The 16,567-nt window shown below is 47.9% G+C and overlaps 3 protein-coding genes across 3 annotated transcripts in view; 2 read left to right on the forward strand and 1 right to left on the reverse strand.

The window, feature by feature from the left end:
* The window catches only part of TMEM8B (transmembrane protein 8B), a 32,046-nt gene extending 30,716 nt beyond the window's left edge, over positions 1-1,330 (reverse strand). The window contains exon 1 of the mRNA XM_064291740.1: positions 529-1,330. The gene's annotated coding sequence lies outside the window, so the exon portion shown is untranslated. The remainder of the gene's footprint in view (positions 1-528) is intronic.
* FAM221B (family with sequence similarity 221 member B) lies at positions 554-10,784 on the forward strand. Its single transcript, XM_023545148.2, has 4 exons — positions 554-3,219; positions 9,493-9,603; positions 9,791-9,988; positions 10,175-10,784. The coding sequence occupies exons 1-4, from the start codon at positions 2,277-2,279 to the stop codon at positions 10,621-10,623; spliced, it is 1,701 nt and encodes a 566-aa protein (XP_023400916.2). The 5' UTR covers positions 554-2,276; the 3' UTR covers positions 10,624-10,784.
* Positions 10,785-14,071: 3,287 nt separating this feature from the next.
* HINT2 (histidine triad nucleotide binding protein 2) lies at positions 14,072-16,414 on the forward strand. The gene is made up of 5 exons (XM_003407288.4): positions 14,072-14,337; positions 15,568-15,708; positions 15,841-15,945; positions 16,048-16,120; positions 16,224-16,414. The coding sequence occupies exons 1-5, from the start codon at positions 14,257-14,259 to the stop codon at positions 16,313-16,315; spliced, it is 492 nt and encodes a 163-aa protein (XP_003407336.2). The 5' UTR covers positions 14,072-14,256; the 3' UTR covers positions 16,316-16,414.
* The last annotated feature ends 153 nt before the right edge of the window (positions 16,415-16,567 follow it).

Below are 16,567 nucleotides of genomic sequence, written 5' to 3' on the forward strand. Positions count from 1 at the left end.
CAATTCGACTGGTCTTTCTCAGTAAAACCCGCCCACTGCCCTATTCTATTGGTTTCTAACTTGGTCCTGCTGAGCTCGGAGGACAGACGCCTCTCCAGCCCCAGCTACCCGAGACCCTGCTGTTCTCACCAAGCACAGAGCCCCGATGTCCCCTCAGATCCTCACAGCCCCCTTTGACCTCCCCACAGATATAGGAACCCCACGGGGACCTTCATGAACCCAGACACCCCGCAGACCTCCTCACAGATCTCCGCAGATCTTACCCAGAGATTCCTCAAAACTCTCCTTTTCAAAAGTGAACTTTTTCTGGGTTCGTCCTCTCCGGGCCCAATGTAGTCCCCTCTAGAGACCTCTCCCACCGAGGAGATGACCAGGCTGCTGTTGCCATGGACACTACTGAGCGTTCCGGTTGCCCTGGCTACGGATCCCTCCTCTCCCGACTAGGGTTCCAGAGACTTCAGTCAATCCCCTACCTCACTGACCCTGGATCCCCCCCCCCCACCCTTCCCCTTCCCCATTTTTCCTCACATATAGCCAGAGCTCCTTAGCGAAGTTCTGCAGGTCTCTTCCCCAGGTCGTAGACTTGCAGTCAAGGCCTCTTCCACTCAGCGCCTGCAGCCAGGGCTCAGCCACAGCCGAGAGCCTTCCCTCCCTCCGGCCAGCACTTCCCTCTTCCATCCTCACGTGAGATCCTGACTCAAGGACTGGTCGCAGCCGAGCCAAAGCCCAGGGGTATGTCGTCCCTCCCTGAAACCTTCATCCCATTCCCTCCGAATACCCTCTGTCCCTCCCCACCAGCCAGTCCAACCCCTCCCATTCTCTACTTTCCATCGTTACCCTCCCCTCCACCACGTCTTTCTGCCTAGTTCCCTCCTCTCCTCCCATTTTCTGGTTCTCTGCCCTCAGATTTCTTTTTCCTCTTGCTGAACCTCTGGTCATCCTCTTCCCCATCATTCTACCTCTTCCCCTAGTTTCCTTTCCAAATTTCCTTTTGGAAAGGCTCTGGTGAGTTTAAGGAGTGATATATCTTGTATCTCTGATGCATAGGGAAAAGTGGGCAGTGGGGAAAGTTAACACTGGAATCCTCAGGCTGTGTTGCAAATGATGACAGGCCTCAAACGCCAGGCCGAGATATTTGGACTTAATCCTTTAGGTTGAGTCACCTAATGTTTTTAGGCAGAGGAATAAAAGTGTCAAGTTTGCATTTTAGAAAGATCTTAGTTGGGTCGTTCTTTTTTTGGACATCCTTTCAGGATAAATTAGGCACACCCCCTCCCTACAGCATCCTGAGTTTACCCCAACACAATACCAACCCATTCACATTGTCATTGTTTAACCTGTCTCTCTCCCAGATTTTCAACTGAGTCCAGTGCTTAGTGCCGTGCCTAAGTAAAAGTGTAAGTTACAAAAATGAATGGATGAGTGGATTTGTATGTGGGAAATGGGGGGATATTACACAGTCCAGGCAGAAAATGATGAAAGGACGTGAACAAAATTGGGAACAAGGGAGAGGATAGAATGGATTCTGGGAATATTTAGGAGATAAGAATTACAGTTCTTATTACCTACTTGAAGATGAGGGCTGAAGAAAAAGGAGGAGGCTAGAATAATTCCCAGAGTTCAGTTTTGATGCCTTCTGGGACATCCAGTTAGAGATGTCTAGCAGACAGCTGGATGTGAGCAAAAAGTTCAGGGGTCTAAAAAGGTCTGGGCTGGAAGTATGGATTTAGGAGTCATCAGCACACAGCTGGAAGTAGCTGAATCCTTGAACATGAATGACATCATCAGGGGAGGGTGGTATGTGGTCCCTAGACAAACCCAGATTGCGGGCAGGGCCGTGCATTATGCATCATGGCATCCTCCTGCATGCTCTGGAGCCAACACCCAAGTAACTCTTCCCCACTTTGACTTGGTAGTCCCGGTCCCTGGAGCTCCACAGCCTGACCTCCAAGCTCCTAAGATATGGACTGGCCAAGTTGCTATGTTCAGGCTCCCCCCTGGTCTCCTGCTACCATCTACTGATGGAATTCTGACTGCTTCAGCCTTTCCATCTTTAAGTTCCAGCTCTCTCACAAACCATAGCAGCATGCCACATGGACTCTAGCATACGGGTGACCCACCTGGCATCATACTCTGAGATCCAGAGCTTATCTTTCTTCCCTCTTGTCTCTCAGGTGCAAAGAGCACTTTATCCTAATTCCACAACCCATTGTGAACCCTGGACTCAGACTCTCCAACTTCAACATAATAAAGTCTGTACCCTATTCTACCACTAGATGGAGGCAGACGAGGTTACAGAAGAGCCTCATACCACCATGGATACAGAGGAACACCCCTCTTCAAAGAACTCCTCTACTGAGGACTCGCAGGAGCCCCCTATCTCTGAAGATCCTTTGGCGCCTTCCATCTCTGAGGCCCCTTTAGAACCCCATATCTCCAAGTCCCCTTTGGTGCCACTCACTTCAAAGACCCCTTTAGGGACCCATACTTCTGAGACCCTTTCAGAGGCCCACGCCTCTGAAGCCTCTTTAGAACATTCCATCTCTGAGACCTCTCCAAAAACCCCCATTTATGAGGCCCCAGTGGAGTCTCATATCTCTAAAGGCCCAGAGAGAGACCTTTCTTCTAATCCCTTATCAGAAGACCATGTCTCTGCATCTTCCTCTGAAGGTGATGCCCTGAGGGAAGACCTCTACTCTGAGTCCTCATTTAATGAGGTCCCAAGGGCAAGGAAGTCCACCCTGGAGGCTCCTGAACCTGAGATCCTTAAAAAGCACTCCCTTTCAGGCCATTCAGCGCAGGCTTACAAGGACACATCTGCAGGGCAGAAGGAAGAAGCAGAAGAGGACAAGGAAAGGGTGGTTGCCAATGACAACACCGCTCACACACCCCAACCTGGACACCAGCCGGGCAAGAAGAGGAAGAAAGCAGCTAGCCGTAATTGCTCCTGCCCTTTCTCCTGTTATCATTGCCCTTCTCATGCCCTAGAAGAAGGGTTATTCTTTTACAAAGCCCCTTCCCTTAGTTTTAGGGCCTCCACATTTCCCCCTGATTATTCAGTCCCTCCCTCCCCAGGTTACACTGTCCGCCCAGTAGTGCCCGCTAAGCAGGCAGAGCTGGTGGAAGTGCCTAAGGCGAAGCACAGAGAACAGTTTGGTGCTCAGGTGAATCATCTTTTCCAATGGGAGAAGCATGCAGCCCTGAGCGCCATCCAGACAGGTAAGTCCAGGCAGCATTGCAGAGGCCTGTGACAGACCTATGGCCATCCTCCGCCTCCAATCCAACAGAATCTTGGAACCTACTCATTTAATGGATAGCTGTCCCTTGTAGAAACAGTAATTCCACATACTCAGAATGGCAGGGTGGATGCGGACAAAAAGTAGGGATATTGGGATATTAATATAAAGCCCAGGTAGAGAAAGATGTTTAACCCAAAGTTGTTAAAAACAGAAAAGTCACAAGCCAGCTCCAGCTCTAGGACCCTGATAGCCTGCACAAAGAAGACTCTAAGGCAGAGTTTGGCCCAGGACCCTGGACAGTCCCAGGAGACTTGTTGCTATGACATGGCAAAAGACCTTGGCCCCCTTGGTGGAACTCCATTAAAAGTTTTTCATTCATGCCTGGATACGCAAAAGCTTTAGGTTTCCTCACCAGAAAGAAGAGCCATGTCTTCTAGCCTTGCTGATTCCTGCTTCAGTGCAGGACCAGTACTCTTGACAGTTCTGTTCATGACATGCTGTACATATGTATGCCTCTGTGGGGTCGCTATGAGTCGGAATCGACTCGACAGCAGTGGGTAATATGTAAAAAGGTAGAAACCCTGGTGGTGTAGCAATTAAGAGCTATGGCTGCTAATCAAAAGGTCGGCAGTTCAAATCCACCAGATGCTCCCTGGAAACCCTATGAGGCAATTCTACTCTGTCCTATAGGGTCACTATGAGTCATAATCGACTCTACAGCAACAGGTTTGTTTGTTTTTGGCTTTATGTAAAAGGCGTACAGATGAACTGTGTAAACACTTGCCATCCTGTCTGTGACCATGTGTACCTGTGATACCAAACTTCCTATCTGTAGAGATTACCTTCAAGAAAAGGACCACCCCAACCTGCTATGAGGACACTGGGGTTTCTAAACTGAATTCAATAGATGTCACTACATTTATGTTGGTCTTTCGTACTTCCCTTCCCCTGTGTTGAGAAAAGAGCTAAACTCGATGAGCCTAAGACACAAAAACTAGTTAATTATATCTTTATCGCTCCTCTATGTAAGTTACTTTCCCCATTCCCATACAGAGACCCTCACTCCTCTATTCCTGGCCAAGAAAATAATGGTGGTCACATTCATCTTTCATTCTCAATTCAGGCATTGAGATGGCTTTGTTTGCTTATTTTAGCATCTTTTGTCACTCTTATTCTTCTTGCAAATGCAGAGTTTGCTCAGTTCTCTCACTGTCAGAACCTATCTACTCCTCACTCTTGAAGAACACTGCATTCCTTATTCTTCTCAACAAATTTCTTGTTTGCTTGTTTAAACAGGCAGTTTTATACAGAAACTCAAGTGTTGTTCAATCCTGAACAAAGATATGTGGGGTGATATGTGAATCTTGAGTCCCTGGAGAGTAGGAACTCCATAATAGTATATGTTTTGTGTAGAGAAAAATCAAGTGTAACATAAGCTCCAGGAATTGACAGAATACCAACAGAGATGTTTCAACAAACAGATACTGCACTGGAAGTGCTCACTCATCTATGTCAAGAAATCTGGAGGACAGCTACCTGGCCAACCGATTGGAAGAGATCCATATTTGTGCCCATTCCAAAGAAAGATCATCCAACAGAATGCAAAAAATTATTGAACAACATTATTAATATCACACACAAGTAAAATTTTGCTGGAGATTATTCAAAAGCAGTTGTAGCAGTACATTGACAGAGAACGGCCAGAAATTCAAGCTAGATTCAGAAGAGGATGTGGAATGAGGGATATCATTGCTGATGTCAGATAGCTCTCGGCTGAATGCAGAGAATATCAGAAAGATGTTTACCTGTGTTTTATTGACTATACAAAGGCATTCGACCGTGTGGATCATAACAAATTATGAATAACATTGCAAAGAATGGGAATTCCACAGGGCTTAATTGTGCTCATGAGGAACCTGTACATGGACAAAGAGGCAGTTATTCAAACAGAACAAGGGGATACTGTGTGGTTTAAAGTAAGGAAAGGTGTGCATCAGGGTTGTATTCTTTCACCATACTTACTCATTCTGTATGCTGAGCAAATAATTGAGAAGCCAGACTATATGAAGAAGAAGGGGGCATCAGGATTGGAGGAAGACTCATTAACAACCTGCGTTATGCAGATGATACAACCTTGCTTGCTGAAAGTGAAGAGGACTTGAAGCTCTTACTTATGAAGATCAAAGACCACAGCCTTCAGTATGGATTATACCTCAATATAACGAAAACAAAAATCCTCATAACTGGACCAGTAAGCAACATCATGATAAATGGAGAAAAGATTGAAGTTGTCAAGGATTTCATTTTACTTGGAAACACAATCAACACCCATGGAGGCAGCAGTCAAGAAACCAAATGATGCATTGCATTAAGCAAATCTGCTGCAAAAGATTTCTTTGAAGTGTTGAAAAGTAAAAACGTCACTTTAAGGACTAAGGTGTGCCTGACCCAAGTAATGGTGTTTTCAGTCACTTCATACGCTTGCAAAAGCTGGACAATGAATAAGGAGGACCGAAGAAGAATTGATGCTTTGAATTGTGGTGTCAGTGAAGAATATCGAATATACCATGGACTGCCAGAAGAATGAACAAATCTGTCCTGGAAGAAGTATAACCAGAATGCTCCTTAGAAGCAAGGATGGCGAGACTTCATCTCACGTATTTGGACATGTTATCAGGAGGGACCAGTCCCTGGAGAAGGACATCATGCTTGGTAGAGAGTCCATGGAAAAGAGGAAGACCCTCAACAAGATGGATTGATACAGGGGCCGCAACAATGGGCTCAAGTTAACAATTGTGAGGATGGTGCAGGACCAGGCAGTGTTTCATTCTGTTGTACATAGGGTCACTATGATTTGGAACCAACTTGACAGCACCTAACAAAAACAACAACAAACATGAGTTTTCTTTAAATTCATTCATGAAACATTTATTGAGCACCAACTATGTGCCAGGCATTGAGCTGGCTGTGGAAGCAGCAGGGGAAGGGTTGAAAAAACAAAAATCCCTCAAATAATTTACATTGTAATGAGAGTAATAATAAGTAAAAGGAACAACTACAATTTATTCTAATAATTACTATGATAGAGGTCAGCCAGAGTGCTGCTGCACAAGCAAAGAAAAGTGGCGCCCTATCTTGGTGGTTTCAGGAATAAGCCTTGGAAGAGGTGACTTCCAGCTGAAACCTGTAAGACAAGTAGCAAAGAGGTGGTTAGGTGAAGAGTGGGTAAGGTGAGAGATGACAGGACAAGACACCAGTAGGAAACTGTAGGCAATACAGTATGCCTTGTGCATAGGGTGTTGTGTGTGGGGGCGGGGAGCAGGAAGGGACAGCTCAGCTCTGAAAACTCAGAACTGTGCAGACATTTCTGTGCCAAGCTACAGAGTTGGGATTATATCCTGGGGGTAACTGGGAGTCACTAAAAGATTTTAAATAGGACAATAACATGAACACATTTGTGCTTCTGAAAAATCACTCTGGCAGTAGGGTAGACTGGAGAAAGATAAGACCAGAGACAGGAAGACTATTGTGAGACACTGGTTATGATCCAAAAACTCTGGTGGCATAGTGGTTAAGTGCTACAGCTGCTAACCAAAGGTCGGCAGTTCAAGTCCGCCAGGTACTCCTTGGAAACTCTATGTGGCAGTTCTACTCTGTCCTATAGAGTCGCAATGAGTTGGAGTTGACTCTATGGCAGTGTGTTTGGTTTGGGTTTGGTCATGATCCCAGTAAGAAGTGAATGGGTGGAAGTGGAGAGAAGTGGACAGATTCAAGAAATGCTGTGAAGGTAATGTGTAGGATGAGAGGGAGGGAAATGCCTAGAATGATACCTAGGTTTTTGGCTTCAATAACTGATTAGATGATGGTGCCATTAATTAATTGAATGCCTAAAACAGAGTAGATGCTTGATAAGTACTTGTTGAATGAATGAAGGACAAAGGACAGGGCCAGGTTTGAAGGGATAACACATTTGAAGTGCCTGTGGAACATGCTGGGGAAGAGTCTAGTAGACAGTTGGCTACGTGGGTCTGAAGCTCAGAAAGAGGTCTGGGCTGGACACATCATGTAATACTGTATGGAGACATTCTAAGAGCAAAGAGATGTTATTGTGCAAATGTAATCATGCGATCATCATATGGACTGTGTTTTACAGTCAAAATGTTATCCCAGATACTCTCTCCCTCCCTTGCCAGTCCTTGTCTACTCATAACAGGAAGGGGATTTGAAATCAAAGCAGAGAGCTACCAGCACCACTCTGGAATCTACTGGCAGATGCCAATTGTCTCATTTTGAGGGCACTGCCACCGTTAATAATCTGAAAAAAAAAATTTTTTTTTTTTTTTAGCCACCGTTAATAATCTGAGGAGTAGTTTCCACTCTCCCTATTCAAACTCCAGTCTTTATCTGAACGTTGTTCCACTCCAGTGCTTGGCCTTGACCCCCTAGGCCTTCAGGCCAGGCCTTGACCTACAAGCACTGACTCTCGTTCATCTCTGTACTTCACCTGTCCTGCTACTCTAGACAGAGTTGAAAATTCCTCTAGTGGAATCCTGGGCCCCGCCCACATCCATTGTGACTCTGCTATACCCTGCCCTCTTATTCAAGTCTCCCTGGTGTAATGGGGCACTGGTACTACGGACTTTCAGCAGTATTAAGACAAACAGCAAAGTCAAAAGCCACGTCTGCACAGGCTTTAGATCCTGAGAGACCATGGGTAAGACAAGAAAGCCTAGTCTGCCGGTTAGGCACAGAACTGTGGACTGTGGCCCTGGCCAGAGTCAAAGACCAGAAGACATTAACTCTCTCATCCTCCTTACGAAACCTCAGGATTATGCCTCCAAAGGTTCCTAAAGTACTGCGTCTCTCTTCCCTCCTGAAGGAATTGCTTCTGCCCCTTCACTGCTTCAGTTGGGCAGTCTTCATTCTCTGAGCAGCTATTTTGTGCCAGGCCGTGTGCTAGGTAGGATAGAGTTCCTTTGAGAAACTCACAGACTAATGGGAATACAAGTGAACAGATCATTATACTGCATCCTACTGTGATAAGAATAGCACAAGCAGCTATGGAAGGCAAAAGGAAGGGCCCTAGACAGAGGAAGTCAGGGACAGCTTTCTGGTAGAGGTGGCATATTTCAGTTAAGACTTTAAGTGGGAATAAGAGTCCTAAAGCTGGATGTATCACTCCATGGGGACTCATACAGGATTCCTGGCTAGGAGTACTCTCAGCTCTCATGGAGGATGAGAAAATCTTCCTCCCACATTTATGCAGCACCACCCTTGCTTGTGATATGATTGGCCATGAAACCAGGCAGTTCAGATCCCACTGCTCAATAGCTCTCAGGGGTTTTGGCCTTTTGCTGGTGCCTGCTCTTAGGGATATTTTTTGGCCTTGCTGTCCTTTCCAGGCCTCCTTTCTCAGCCTCGTGAACTTATATTTTTGGTTTTCACTACCCATGACTTCTGGCCTACCTGTCTCCTGGCCCTTGGAGAACCATAGGCAGCCCCTCTTAAGTTCGTTAAAAAAAAAAAACCTTTTGTCAAGTTGATTCCGACTCATAGTGACCCTATAAGACAGAGTAGAACTGCCCCATAGGGTTTCCAAGGAGCGGCTGGTGGATTCAAGCTGCTGACCTTTTGGTTAGCATCTGAGAGGGTACTATTTCAGTACCACCAGCAACAGGAAAGGGAAGTAAGAAGGTACCAAGCTGCAGAAGTGAAGGGAAGCCCTCCTCCTACTTCCTGCCACCAAAGCTGCCCAATCTTCTCCTCCTTTTCAAGTCCATTACATAACCATACTTCTTAGGAGCCAATCCCTATCACCTACTCTACACATGGCCTTCCCTTAGACACCCCAAGGAAACAAATCAAAGTTGGGCTCTGATGTGGGGAGGGGAGGAGATGGGACCCACACACAGTCACAGAGAACTCAAGTGAGATTCATATTGATCTTCAAACAAAATTTCATTTATAATCTTCCAGCACTGAAATTGAAGACTTGCTTCAGCCTCTGACAGGCTGGCAGAGATGGAGCAGATCCTGGGGTGGGAAGGGAACTGAAGACACTTGTGGGGCGATGAGAAAACCTTGAGGAAAAACTCTAAAGGGGTAGAGGTGAGGACTCCTGGGTGGAGATGAATACACCTGGGGGGGAGAGGTGAACCCCCCGCCACAAGGGGATAGGTGAGAACACATTGTGGGGAGGTTAGTATATTTTTCCTTCTCATATTTCCTTATCACTTAATTCCTCCACACTTAGGTCTCTACATTGGCTGGCGCTGCCCCCATTACCTCTGGGACTGTTTCCGGATTGGGGATGAGTCCAAGTGCTTTTGTGGACACTTGTTGAAGGAGCACCAGATCATCTCAGGTAGAGCAGAACTGACCAGCCCCTGTCGGGTATGGAGGGATAACTGTACTCTGTCATATCTTGGGATATATGTGAAAGTGTGTGTGTGTATGTGTTGGTGTGGGGGAAGGAGTTGGCCAAGAAAGGCAGTATGGCCAGGCCCCATCAGGTGCTGGCCCAACCCTACCACCCATCTTCATTCTCATAGATATATCCGTGCCCTGTGGTGTGGGTCAGTGCCGCTGCCTCATGTTCTGCTTTATCCCATCACGTCCAGAGGAGGTGGGTGAGTTCTGGCTCACTAGACGGGCCACCTTCGACCCCAAGGCCTGGAGGGCCCAATGTCGCTGCAAACACAGCCATGAAGATCACACAGCCACTGGGTCCCATCCCTGCAGGCACTATGGTACCTTTTAGGGCAAAGGGAGTGTAAGGGGAAGGCATGGGTGGGGATAGAAATGCAGATGGTTTGAGTATAGAGAGCTGCTAGGAGAGATTTGGGCTTGTGGTCGGTGGGAAGGGATGAGAATGTAGTCAGCCCACAGGGAAGCACCTATTCCCTGTATTCTTCTTGGGTGTCCTCTTGTCCCAGGCTGTTGCTGCAGCTGCTTTGAGTCTAATTTCCTGTGTGCGGCCTGTGACCGGCGCTGGGAAGAACATGAGACTTTCTTTGAGACTAAGGAGACACGGAGACGAGGAGGGCGGCCTCACGGTGAGGGGCAACCTGGGACAGGGGACCATTCCAAGGCCTGTAGTCAGGCAGACAAAAAGCATTCTCACCCTCAACCATCCCCTCCAGAATTACCTCACACACACCTGTTTCCCCATACCCCATTTCTGCACTGGTTTCCACCCCCAGGAGCAGACTATGTGCCATTTGCAGAGATGCCCGCCCTTCGAGAAGTCATCTTCCACAACTCTGACTTCAAGGCCCTAGAGACACAGGGGCCTTCTGTCCATTCCAGCTCCCACCCCGGGTCCCCTGGGCTCCCTGGCCCACATAGCCCCCAGCCTGACCCCACATCTGACCCCCCTACCTGACCCTTTCACCTCTGCTCTTCCCTCCTCCAGGGACAGATACTGTCAACACCTGGAGCAGGCCTTTGTGAGCCTGGTTCAGGTCAGCAATAAAGGGGAAGCCACTGGAATCTGACCTGGCTTTGTATGGGGCAGGTAGAGTCCAGCCCAGGGACAGACACCCTGGAACCTTAGGGCTCGCACCTACTGGGGGAGGAGAGAGCACCAAGCAGCAGAGAGGCTGGATCCAGCCATCTTCCTCCATCAAAACCACATTTAAGCTGCTGGCTCTGACATCAGGAGAGAGTGGTTTCAGGGAAGCCAAGGGAGGAGAGAGTTTCAAGGATAGAATCGTCAGTGATGTCAGATGCAGCTGAGGGATCCAGTAAGATAAAGACTGAAAAGTACCCACTGGATTTTGCAATTAGAACGTCTTTGAGGACTCCAGAGGCCATGGTTTCAGTGGCGCGGTGGAGGCAGAAACTAAACAGCAATGAGTCTGGAAGCATCTCTTTAAGAAGCCTGGACAAGAAGAGCAGAAGAGAAGTCAGACAATATCTGGAAGAAGACATGGGGTCAAGGAAACATTTTTTCTAGGAAGGAAAAGACTTTATAGACTCAGGGAAAGGGGCCAGTAGAGAAAAAAGACCTTGAAGGATGCAGAAGAGAGAGATGCCTGATGAAATGAGATCCCAGAGATGGAGTGAGGGGAGGAGGTCAAGGCATGGGTGAAGAGATTCACTCTGGACAGGAAAAACACTACTTCCTAAGACCAAGAGAAAGAAAGAAAGGATAGGGGCTTCAATGAGCTTCAGGGAGCAGGATGTTGTGGAAGTTCTTTGTGATGGCTTCTATATCCCGTGAAAATAGGAGACGAGGTCAATTGCTGGTAGGGGAGGAGAGGGACAAGACTGGGGAATAGGAGGTAAGAAGGGAGAGGTGAAGACTTGGAAAGGCTAATGTGAGGGATGGGAGAAAAACCTTATCGGTGGGTGGTTGAGGCTTAAGGTATGGTTGGAAGCAGGAACCTAGTTAGAAGAGCAGAGAAGCAAAATGTTTAGATTAATGAGTGGTGGTGGGTGTCAGGGATGATCAGGATAATAAGGCAGTAAAAGGCAGCATGAGATGATGAGGGAGCTGACCATGCAGACAGGGAAAAAAAGGAGGCCAGGAAATAATTGACAGATTGAAAAAAGGAATAGTCAAGGAAATGAAGTCCAGTTGGTAATGGGAGAGATATAAGCTCAGGAGACAGTGGTCAGTCTGCAGAGCACTGAAGCTTTCAGATGAGAGCAGCTACAGGTGATGAGAAGCGCTTCACATAGAGAAGACTATGACTCAGGGGCCAAGATCAGTGAATGTAGGAGAGTGACTAGGAAGTCCATAGATAACTTTTACGAGGAGTATGAGATTCTGACACAAAATCAGAATCAGACTGGTATAAAGTCCAATGGGCTTTGTGACCCTAGGCAAGTCACTTTCCCTCTCTGATCCTCAGTTTTCAGATCTGTAAATCAGGAATAATCTGTTTGCTACCTGCTCTCTATGAGAACCCAAAGAAATAACCAATTACCTTAATCTTAATTTCAAGTGCTTTGTACTCATCTACCCCTCTTGGCTGGTTTCCTACCTCGTCCTACATCTCAGCTACCTTTCTCCACGCGAGCTCCAGGGGGTCCTGCTATCCCAGAGACACCACAAAAAGTTTTGGTCTCTGAAACACAGAGAAAAGGCCAGTCTACATTTACTTATATTTAGGGAGGCCCTCTATCCTTCCGAAGGAATGACTACAGCCTGACTTCTAGGATCCCTGGGGGAAGTCACAGGGTCAAATGTCTGCCCTTCAGGGAGAAAGGACTTTCTAACAATAATACAGCTATACGAAAAGAGATTGTACTATCTCCAGAAGCAAAGAGCTAATCACTGGTTATATGCAGTTAACAACAACAAAAAAAAGCCCATTGTCATCGAGTCGATTCTGACTCATAGTGACCCTGTAGGACAGAGTAGACCTGCCCCATTGGGCTTCCAAGGAGCAGCTGGTGGATTCAAACTGCCAGCCTTTTGGTTAGCAGCCAAGCTCTCAACCACTATACCACCAGGGCTCCTATATGCAGTTAAAAAAAAAAGGGGGGGGGGCTCCTATATGCAGTTAGCACTATGATAATTCACCTAAACATAACCCAACTAATAATCAACAGTAATGGTTACTGTGATAAACTCACTAAAGGAAATATTATGTAGCCATTATAAAGTATATTTACATAGACTAATCAATAATAGGAAATTTTGGTGGCGTAGTGGTTGAGTGGCTGCTAACCAAAAAGGTCGGCAGTTCGAATCCACCAGGCGCTCCTTGGAAAGTCTGTGGGGCATAGAGAATAAACATAATATGTAATACATATGCATTGTATATTATGAAAGGAAAAACATCAAATGTTAATTATTCAACAAATAATGATTGTGCACCTACATGGGTCAGGCCACTAAAGATACAGTGGTATCCTGTCCTATGTGCTTAACCTCAGAGTTCAACTTCTGTGGTGTCTGAGTATATTAGCATTTTGTGACCCCATGTTTGTTATGTCAAAAATATATATTCCACCACAGGGAAATATGCTTCTGACCTATGTCCATGATGTATTTCACTGAAAATACCAGGCACTGAGCTAACTTCTGATTAGGAAAGAACATTAGATACATTCTTTTGCTTATTTAGTAGTGAGGCAAAAATAGAACACCCCCTCCCAATTAAAAAAAAAAAAAACAGCCCTACAACTGCAGAATCCTTAATCTTTGGAGTGAATGCGTTAACGAGAACATGAAATTAAGGCAGAATTGCCCTCAGATCAAGCGGTAAGTTAAAATCGTAGAAAGCTCATGAGGCTGAAACTGCCCTTGTGTGCAAATGGTGGCTATCTGACAAGTACAACTTTTAGACGTCGACCCCACCCGTAGGATGGAAAAAAAAGAACTCTGACTCAGTTCACCTTCAGCCCAGCCAGTCCCCTGTCCTCCACTCGCCCTCCTCCTTCCGGGACTCCTAGGGCCTTGGCTCCAGGGGTTAGCGGGAATTCCCTGGAGCCAATAAACGCTAAGTTACCTCCGAACCCCTCCCTCCTCTTGACCAATGCGGTGGAAGAATCTAAAATATTTTAGCGCTTTGTGTGGCAGATGACCGAACCCGCCCCCGTCCCCAGAGTCCACCAGTAGGGGCTAGACCTGGGAAGCCTCAATCTAAGCAGAACCCGTGTTCTGTATCAGATCCAATTGGGAGGAAACCCCACCTCTGGGTCTCTTAATCATTCCAATGGCGTGAAACTATTTAGGGGATCCAATGGAAAAACAACTTTCACCCTGACTAGTGGAAAAATCACTCTCGGCCTGGCAAAAGCCGCCAATGGGATGAAAAGCTCCCGCCTCTGACGTAGCTGAGGAGTCAATGGAGTTAATAGTGCCACCCTCTCGGCGGCACTTAGCGCCTAGGAGCACAACCCAATGGGATGGCAGGGCTGTTCCTGGGCGCTGGCGGAGCCAATGGCCGCTCCTCACCCGCTCCCCCGGTAGCCCCGACGCAGCCTGTGGCGTCCAGCCCCACCTCGAACCGGCCTAGAGTACTGGCCTAGGCGAAAACTTCCCGCGGTGGCTGAGGGGAAGATGGCGGCGGCCTTTGTGCTGGCCGCCGGGCTGCGCGTAGCGCGCAGGGCGGTGGCGGCCGCGGGGTCGCAGGGGGCGCAGGTGAGAAGTGGCCGCAGGAGCGGGGAGGGTGTCCCGTGGGCTCTGGCGCCCTCCAGGGTCGTGATCCCAAAGGCATGCACAGCTCTGCGGCCTCGCGGGGCCGGAGCCCGAGCGCACGGCTGTGGCGTCTGCCTCTACCGAGGCGCAGGCTCTGCGGTTGTGCGATAAGGTCGGACTGAAGGTCGCGGCACCCTCTCCGCGAGAGACGCGAACTGGAGGTGACCGATGCCCTGCACAGACCCGAGATCAGGACAGGGTCACTGCAGCGGCTGGTATCACCTCCGGCTTGGAGCCCAGCTGACCCGATGCCTGCTCTGGGCAGCCTACTTGATGCCCCCTGCAGGAAATGAGCTTCCCCTTTTCGGAGCCAGCCTTCTACTGTCTTCAGGACCCGGGCCTTCTAATGAGCACTAGTGTTAACCCTTCATCTTCCCCAGCGACTTGCCAGAGCGACTCGAGGGTCAGAGAAGTCTAATTCATCCTGTACCCTGCCCCCTTCCCCAAAGTGACTCATGAATTCAGTCTCTTCTGAGCGATGGACACCTGGGACTTCCTTCCCCCGATTCCCTGGGGCTGAGGGAGCTGAGTTCACTTAGGTGACATTTTCCCTCCACTGACTCCAGGGCCTGACAGGAGTTGCAATCCACAGTAGGAGGTCAGACATAACACCCAGATGACGGATCAACTCGTGACAAACAGGGCAGTTGTATTAAAATCTGAATAAAATAGGTGACAAGGCTTAAAGATCAGAAAGCAAATAATGGAAATAAGTGAAAACTTATTAACAAGGTAAGAGTAAATGGAAAGAGCTCTGAGTGGATTTAAGAGATGATGCAAACCATTCTTTTGTTGTTTGTTTGAAGAGAAGGTATTTATCTGAGGTAATTCAGTGGTAAAATAGGAACTGGGACCTGAGCCTCTGGATTTCTCATTATGGATCCTTTTCCCCTGACAGTGCTAGGTCCCCTAGACAGGTTAGGAGCAGGAATCAGTTGCACTGCTGAATCCTTCACTGAAATATTTCCTGTTACGTAGCTAGGCCCAGCACCATCTGGCCCCACCTCTGTTGCTGATACTCTGAAATTCAGCACCTTTTCCCTTGGGTGGGAGTCACTAATAGGTTCTTAGAAGGGTGAAGTTAATGACTATCAGAGCTCAGCTTCTGTGGCCCTTAGTACATGGGAGAGGTATTGCCAAATCCTTCTCTGAGTATGTCTCACCAACCTTCAGGTCCGAGGACGCGCAGGTGTGACTGATGGAAACGAAGTGGCCAAGGCTCAGCGGGCAGCTCCTGGGGGAGCAGCCCCAACCATCTTCTCCCGGATCCTGGACCGAAGCCTCCCAGCTGACATTCTATATGAAGACCATCAGGTGGGATGCCCTTAGGACACATCCCCCCAGGAATTTCATAGGTAACCCCTCAAAGATACAGTCCTGCCTAATGAAGTAACATGGTGGCATCTGGCCTGTCACTGCCTGATAAGTCCTTCCTCCAACCTCCAGTGCCTTGTGTTCCGTGATGTGGCCCCTCAGGCTCCTGTGCACTTCCTGGTCATTCCTAAGAAGCCCATTCCTCGGATCAGCCAGGCTGAAGAGGAGGATCAGCAGGTGGGAAGAACGGGGCCACGGTTTGGCTGGGGAGGCCCTGGACCAGCTGGAGATTTTGTTCCTTGTGAATGAAGCCACCTGGCTCCCTCCCTCTCCCTGTAGCTTCTAGGACACCTCCTCCTTGTGGCCAAGAAGATAGCAAAGGCTGAGGGCCTGGCAGATGGATACCGGCTTGGTGCGTAACTTTTGGCCCTTGAGCCCCTAACCTATGAATTCTCATACCTACCCTTTAATATGATCTTCAGTTTTTGACATCCTAACCCCAAGCTCCCTTTCAGTAATCAACGATGGGAAGCTGGGCGCACAATCTGTTTATCACCTGCACATTCATGTACTTGGGGGCCGACAGCTCCTGTGGCCTCCCGGATGAACCAACCAATCAACTGACCAAGGACCCCGGGCCTGGATGCTTGGATGGGGAAGGGGAAAAAGGACCCTGTGATGCCAATAAACCTCTCCTACAACTTTGGATCCGTGTCTTAAATATATAAAGATTTATACCATAAAGGGGAGGGGGGATAACATCCACAGGTATGATCCCTCTTAACTATAGTCTGAGTGAGTGAGAAACACTGAGGAGCCCCATCTTGTGATTAAAGGAGTGGTTGCCTGTAGATTTGAG

This window comes from Loxodonta africana, chromosome 9 (assembly GCF_030014295.1).
Source record: "Loxodonta africana isolate mLoxAfr1 chromosome 9, mLoxAfr1.hap2, whole genome shotgun sequence".
NCBI classification, from domain to species: Eukaryota; Metazoa; Chordata; class Mammalia; order Proboscidea; family Elephantidae; genus Loxodonta; species Loxodonta africana.

Bases quoted from the DNA above. Each gene is read 5' to 3' on its own strand.
- FAM221B (XM_023545148.2), top strand. From the start codon at position 2,277: ATGGAGGCAGACGAGGTTACAGAAGAGCCTCATACCACCATGGATACA. The intron at 9,604-9,790 runs GTAGAGCAGAAC...TCATTCTCATAG, and splicing joins GGAGCACCAGATCATCTCAG to ATATATCCGTGCCCTGTGGT. The intron at 9,989-10,174 runs GTACCTTTTAGG...CTCTTGTCCCAG, and splicing joins CCATCCCTGCAGGCACTATG to GCTGTTGCTGCAGCTGCTTT.
- HINT2 (XM_003407288.4), top strand. From the start codon at position 14,257: ATGGCGGCGGCCTTTGTGCTGGCCGCCGGGCTGCGCGTAGCGCGCAGG. The intron at 14,338-15,567 runs GTGAGAAGTGGC...ACCAACCTTCAG, and splicing joins CGGGGTCGCAGGGGGCGCAG to GTCCGAGGACGCGCAGGTGT. The intron at 15,709-15,840 runs GTGGGATGCCCT...TCCAACCTCCAG, and splicing joins TTCTATATGAAGACCATCAG to TGCCTTGTGTTCCGTGATGT.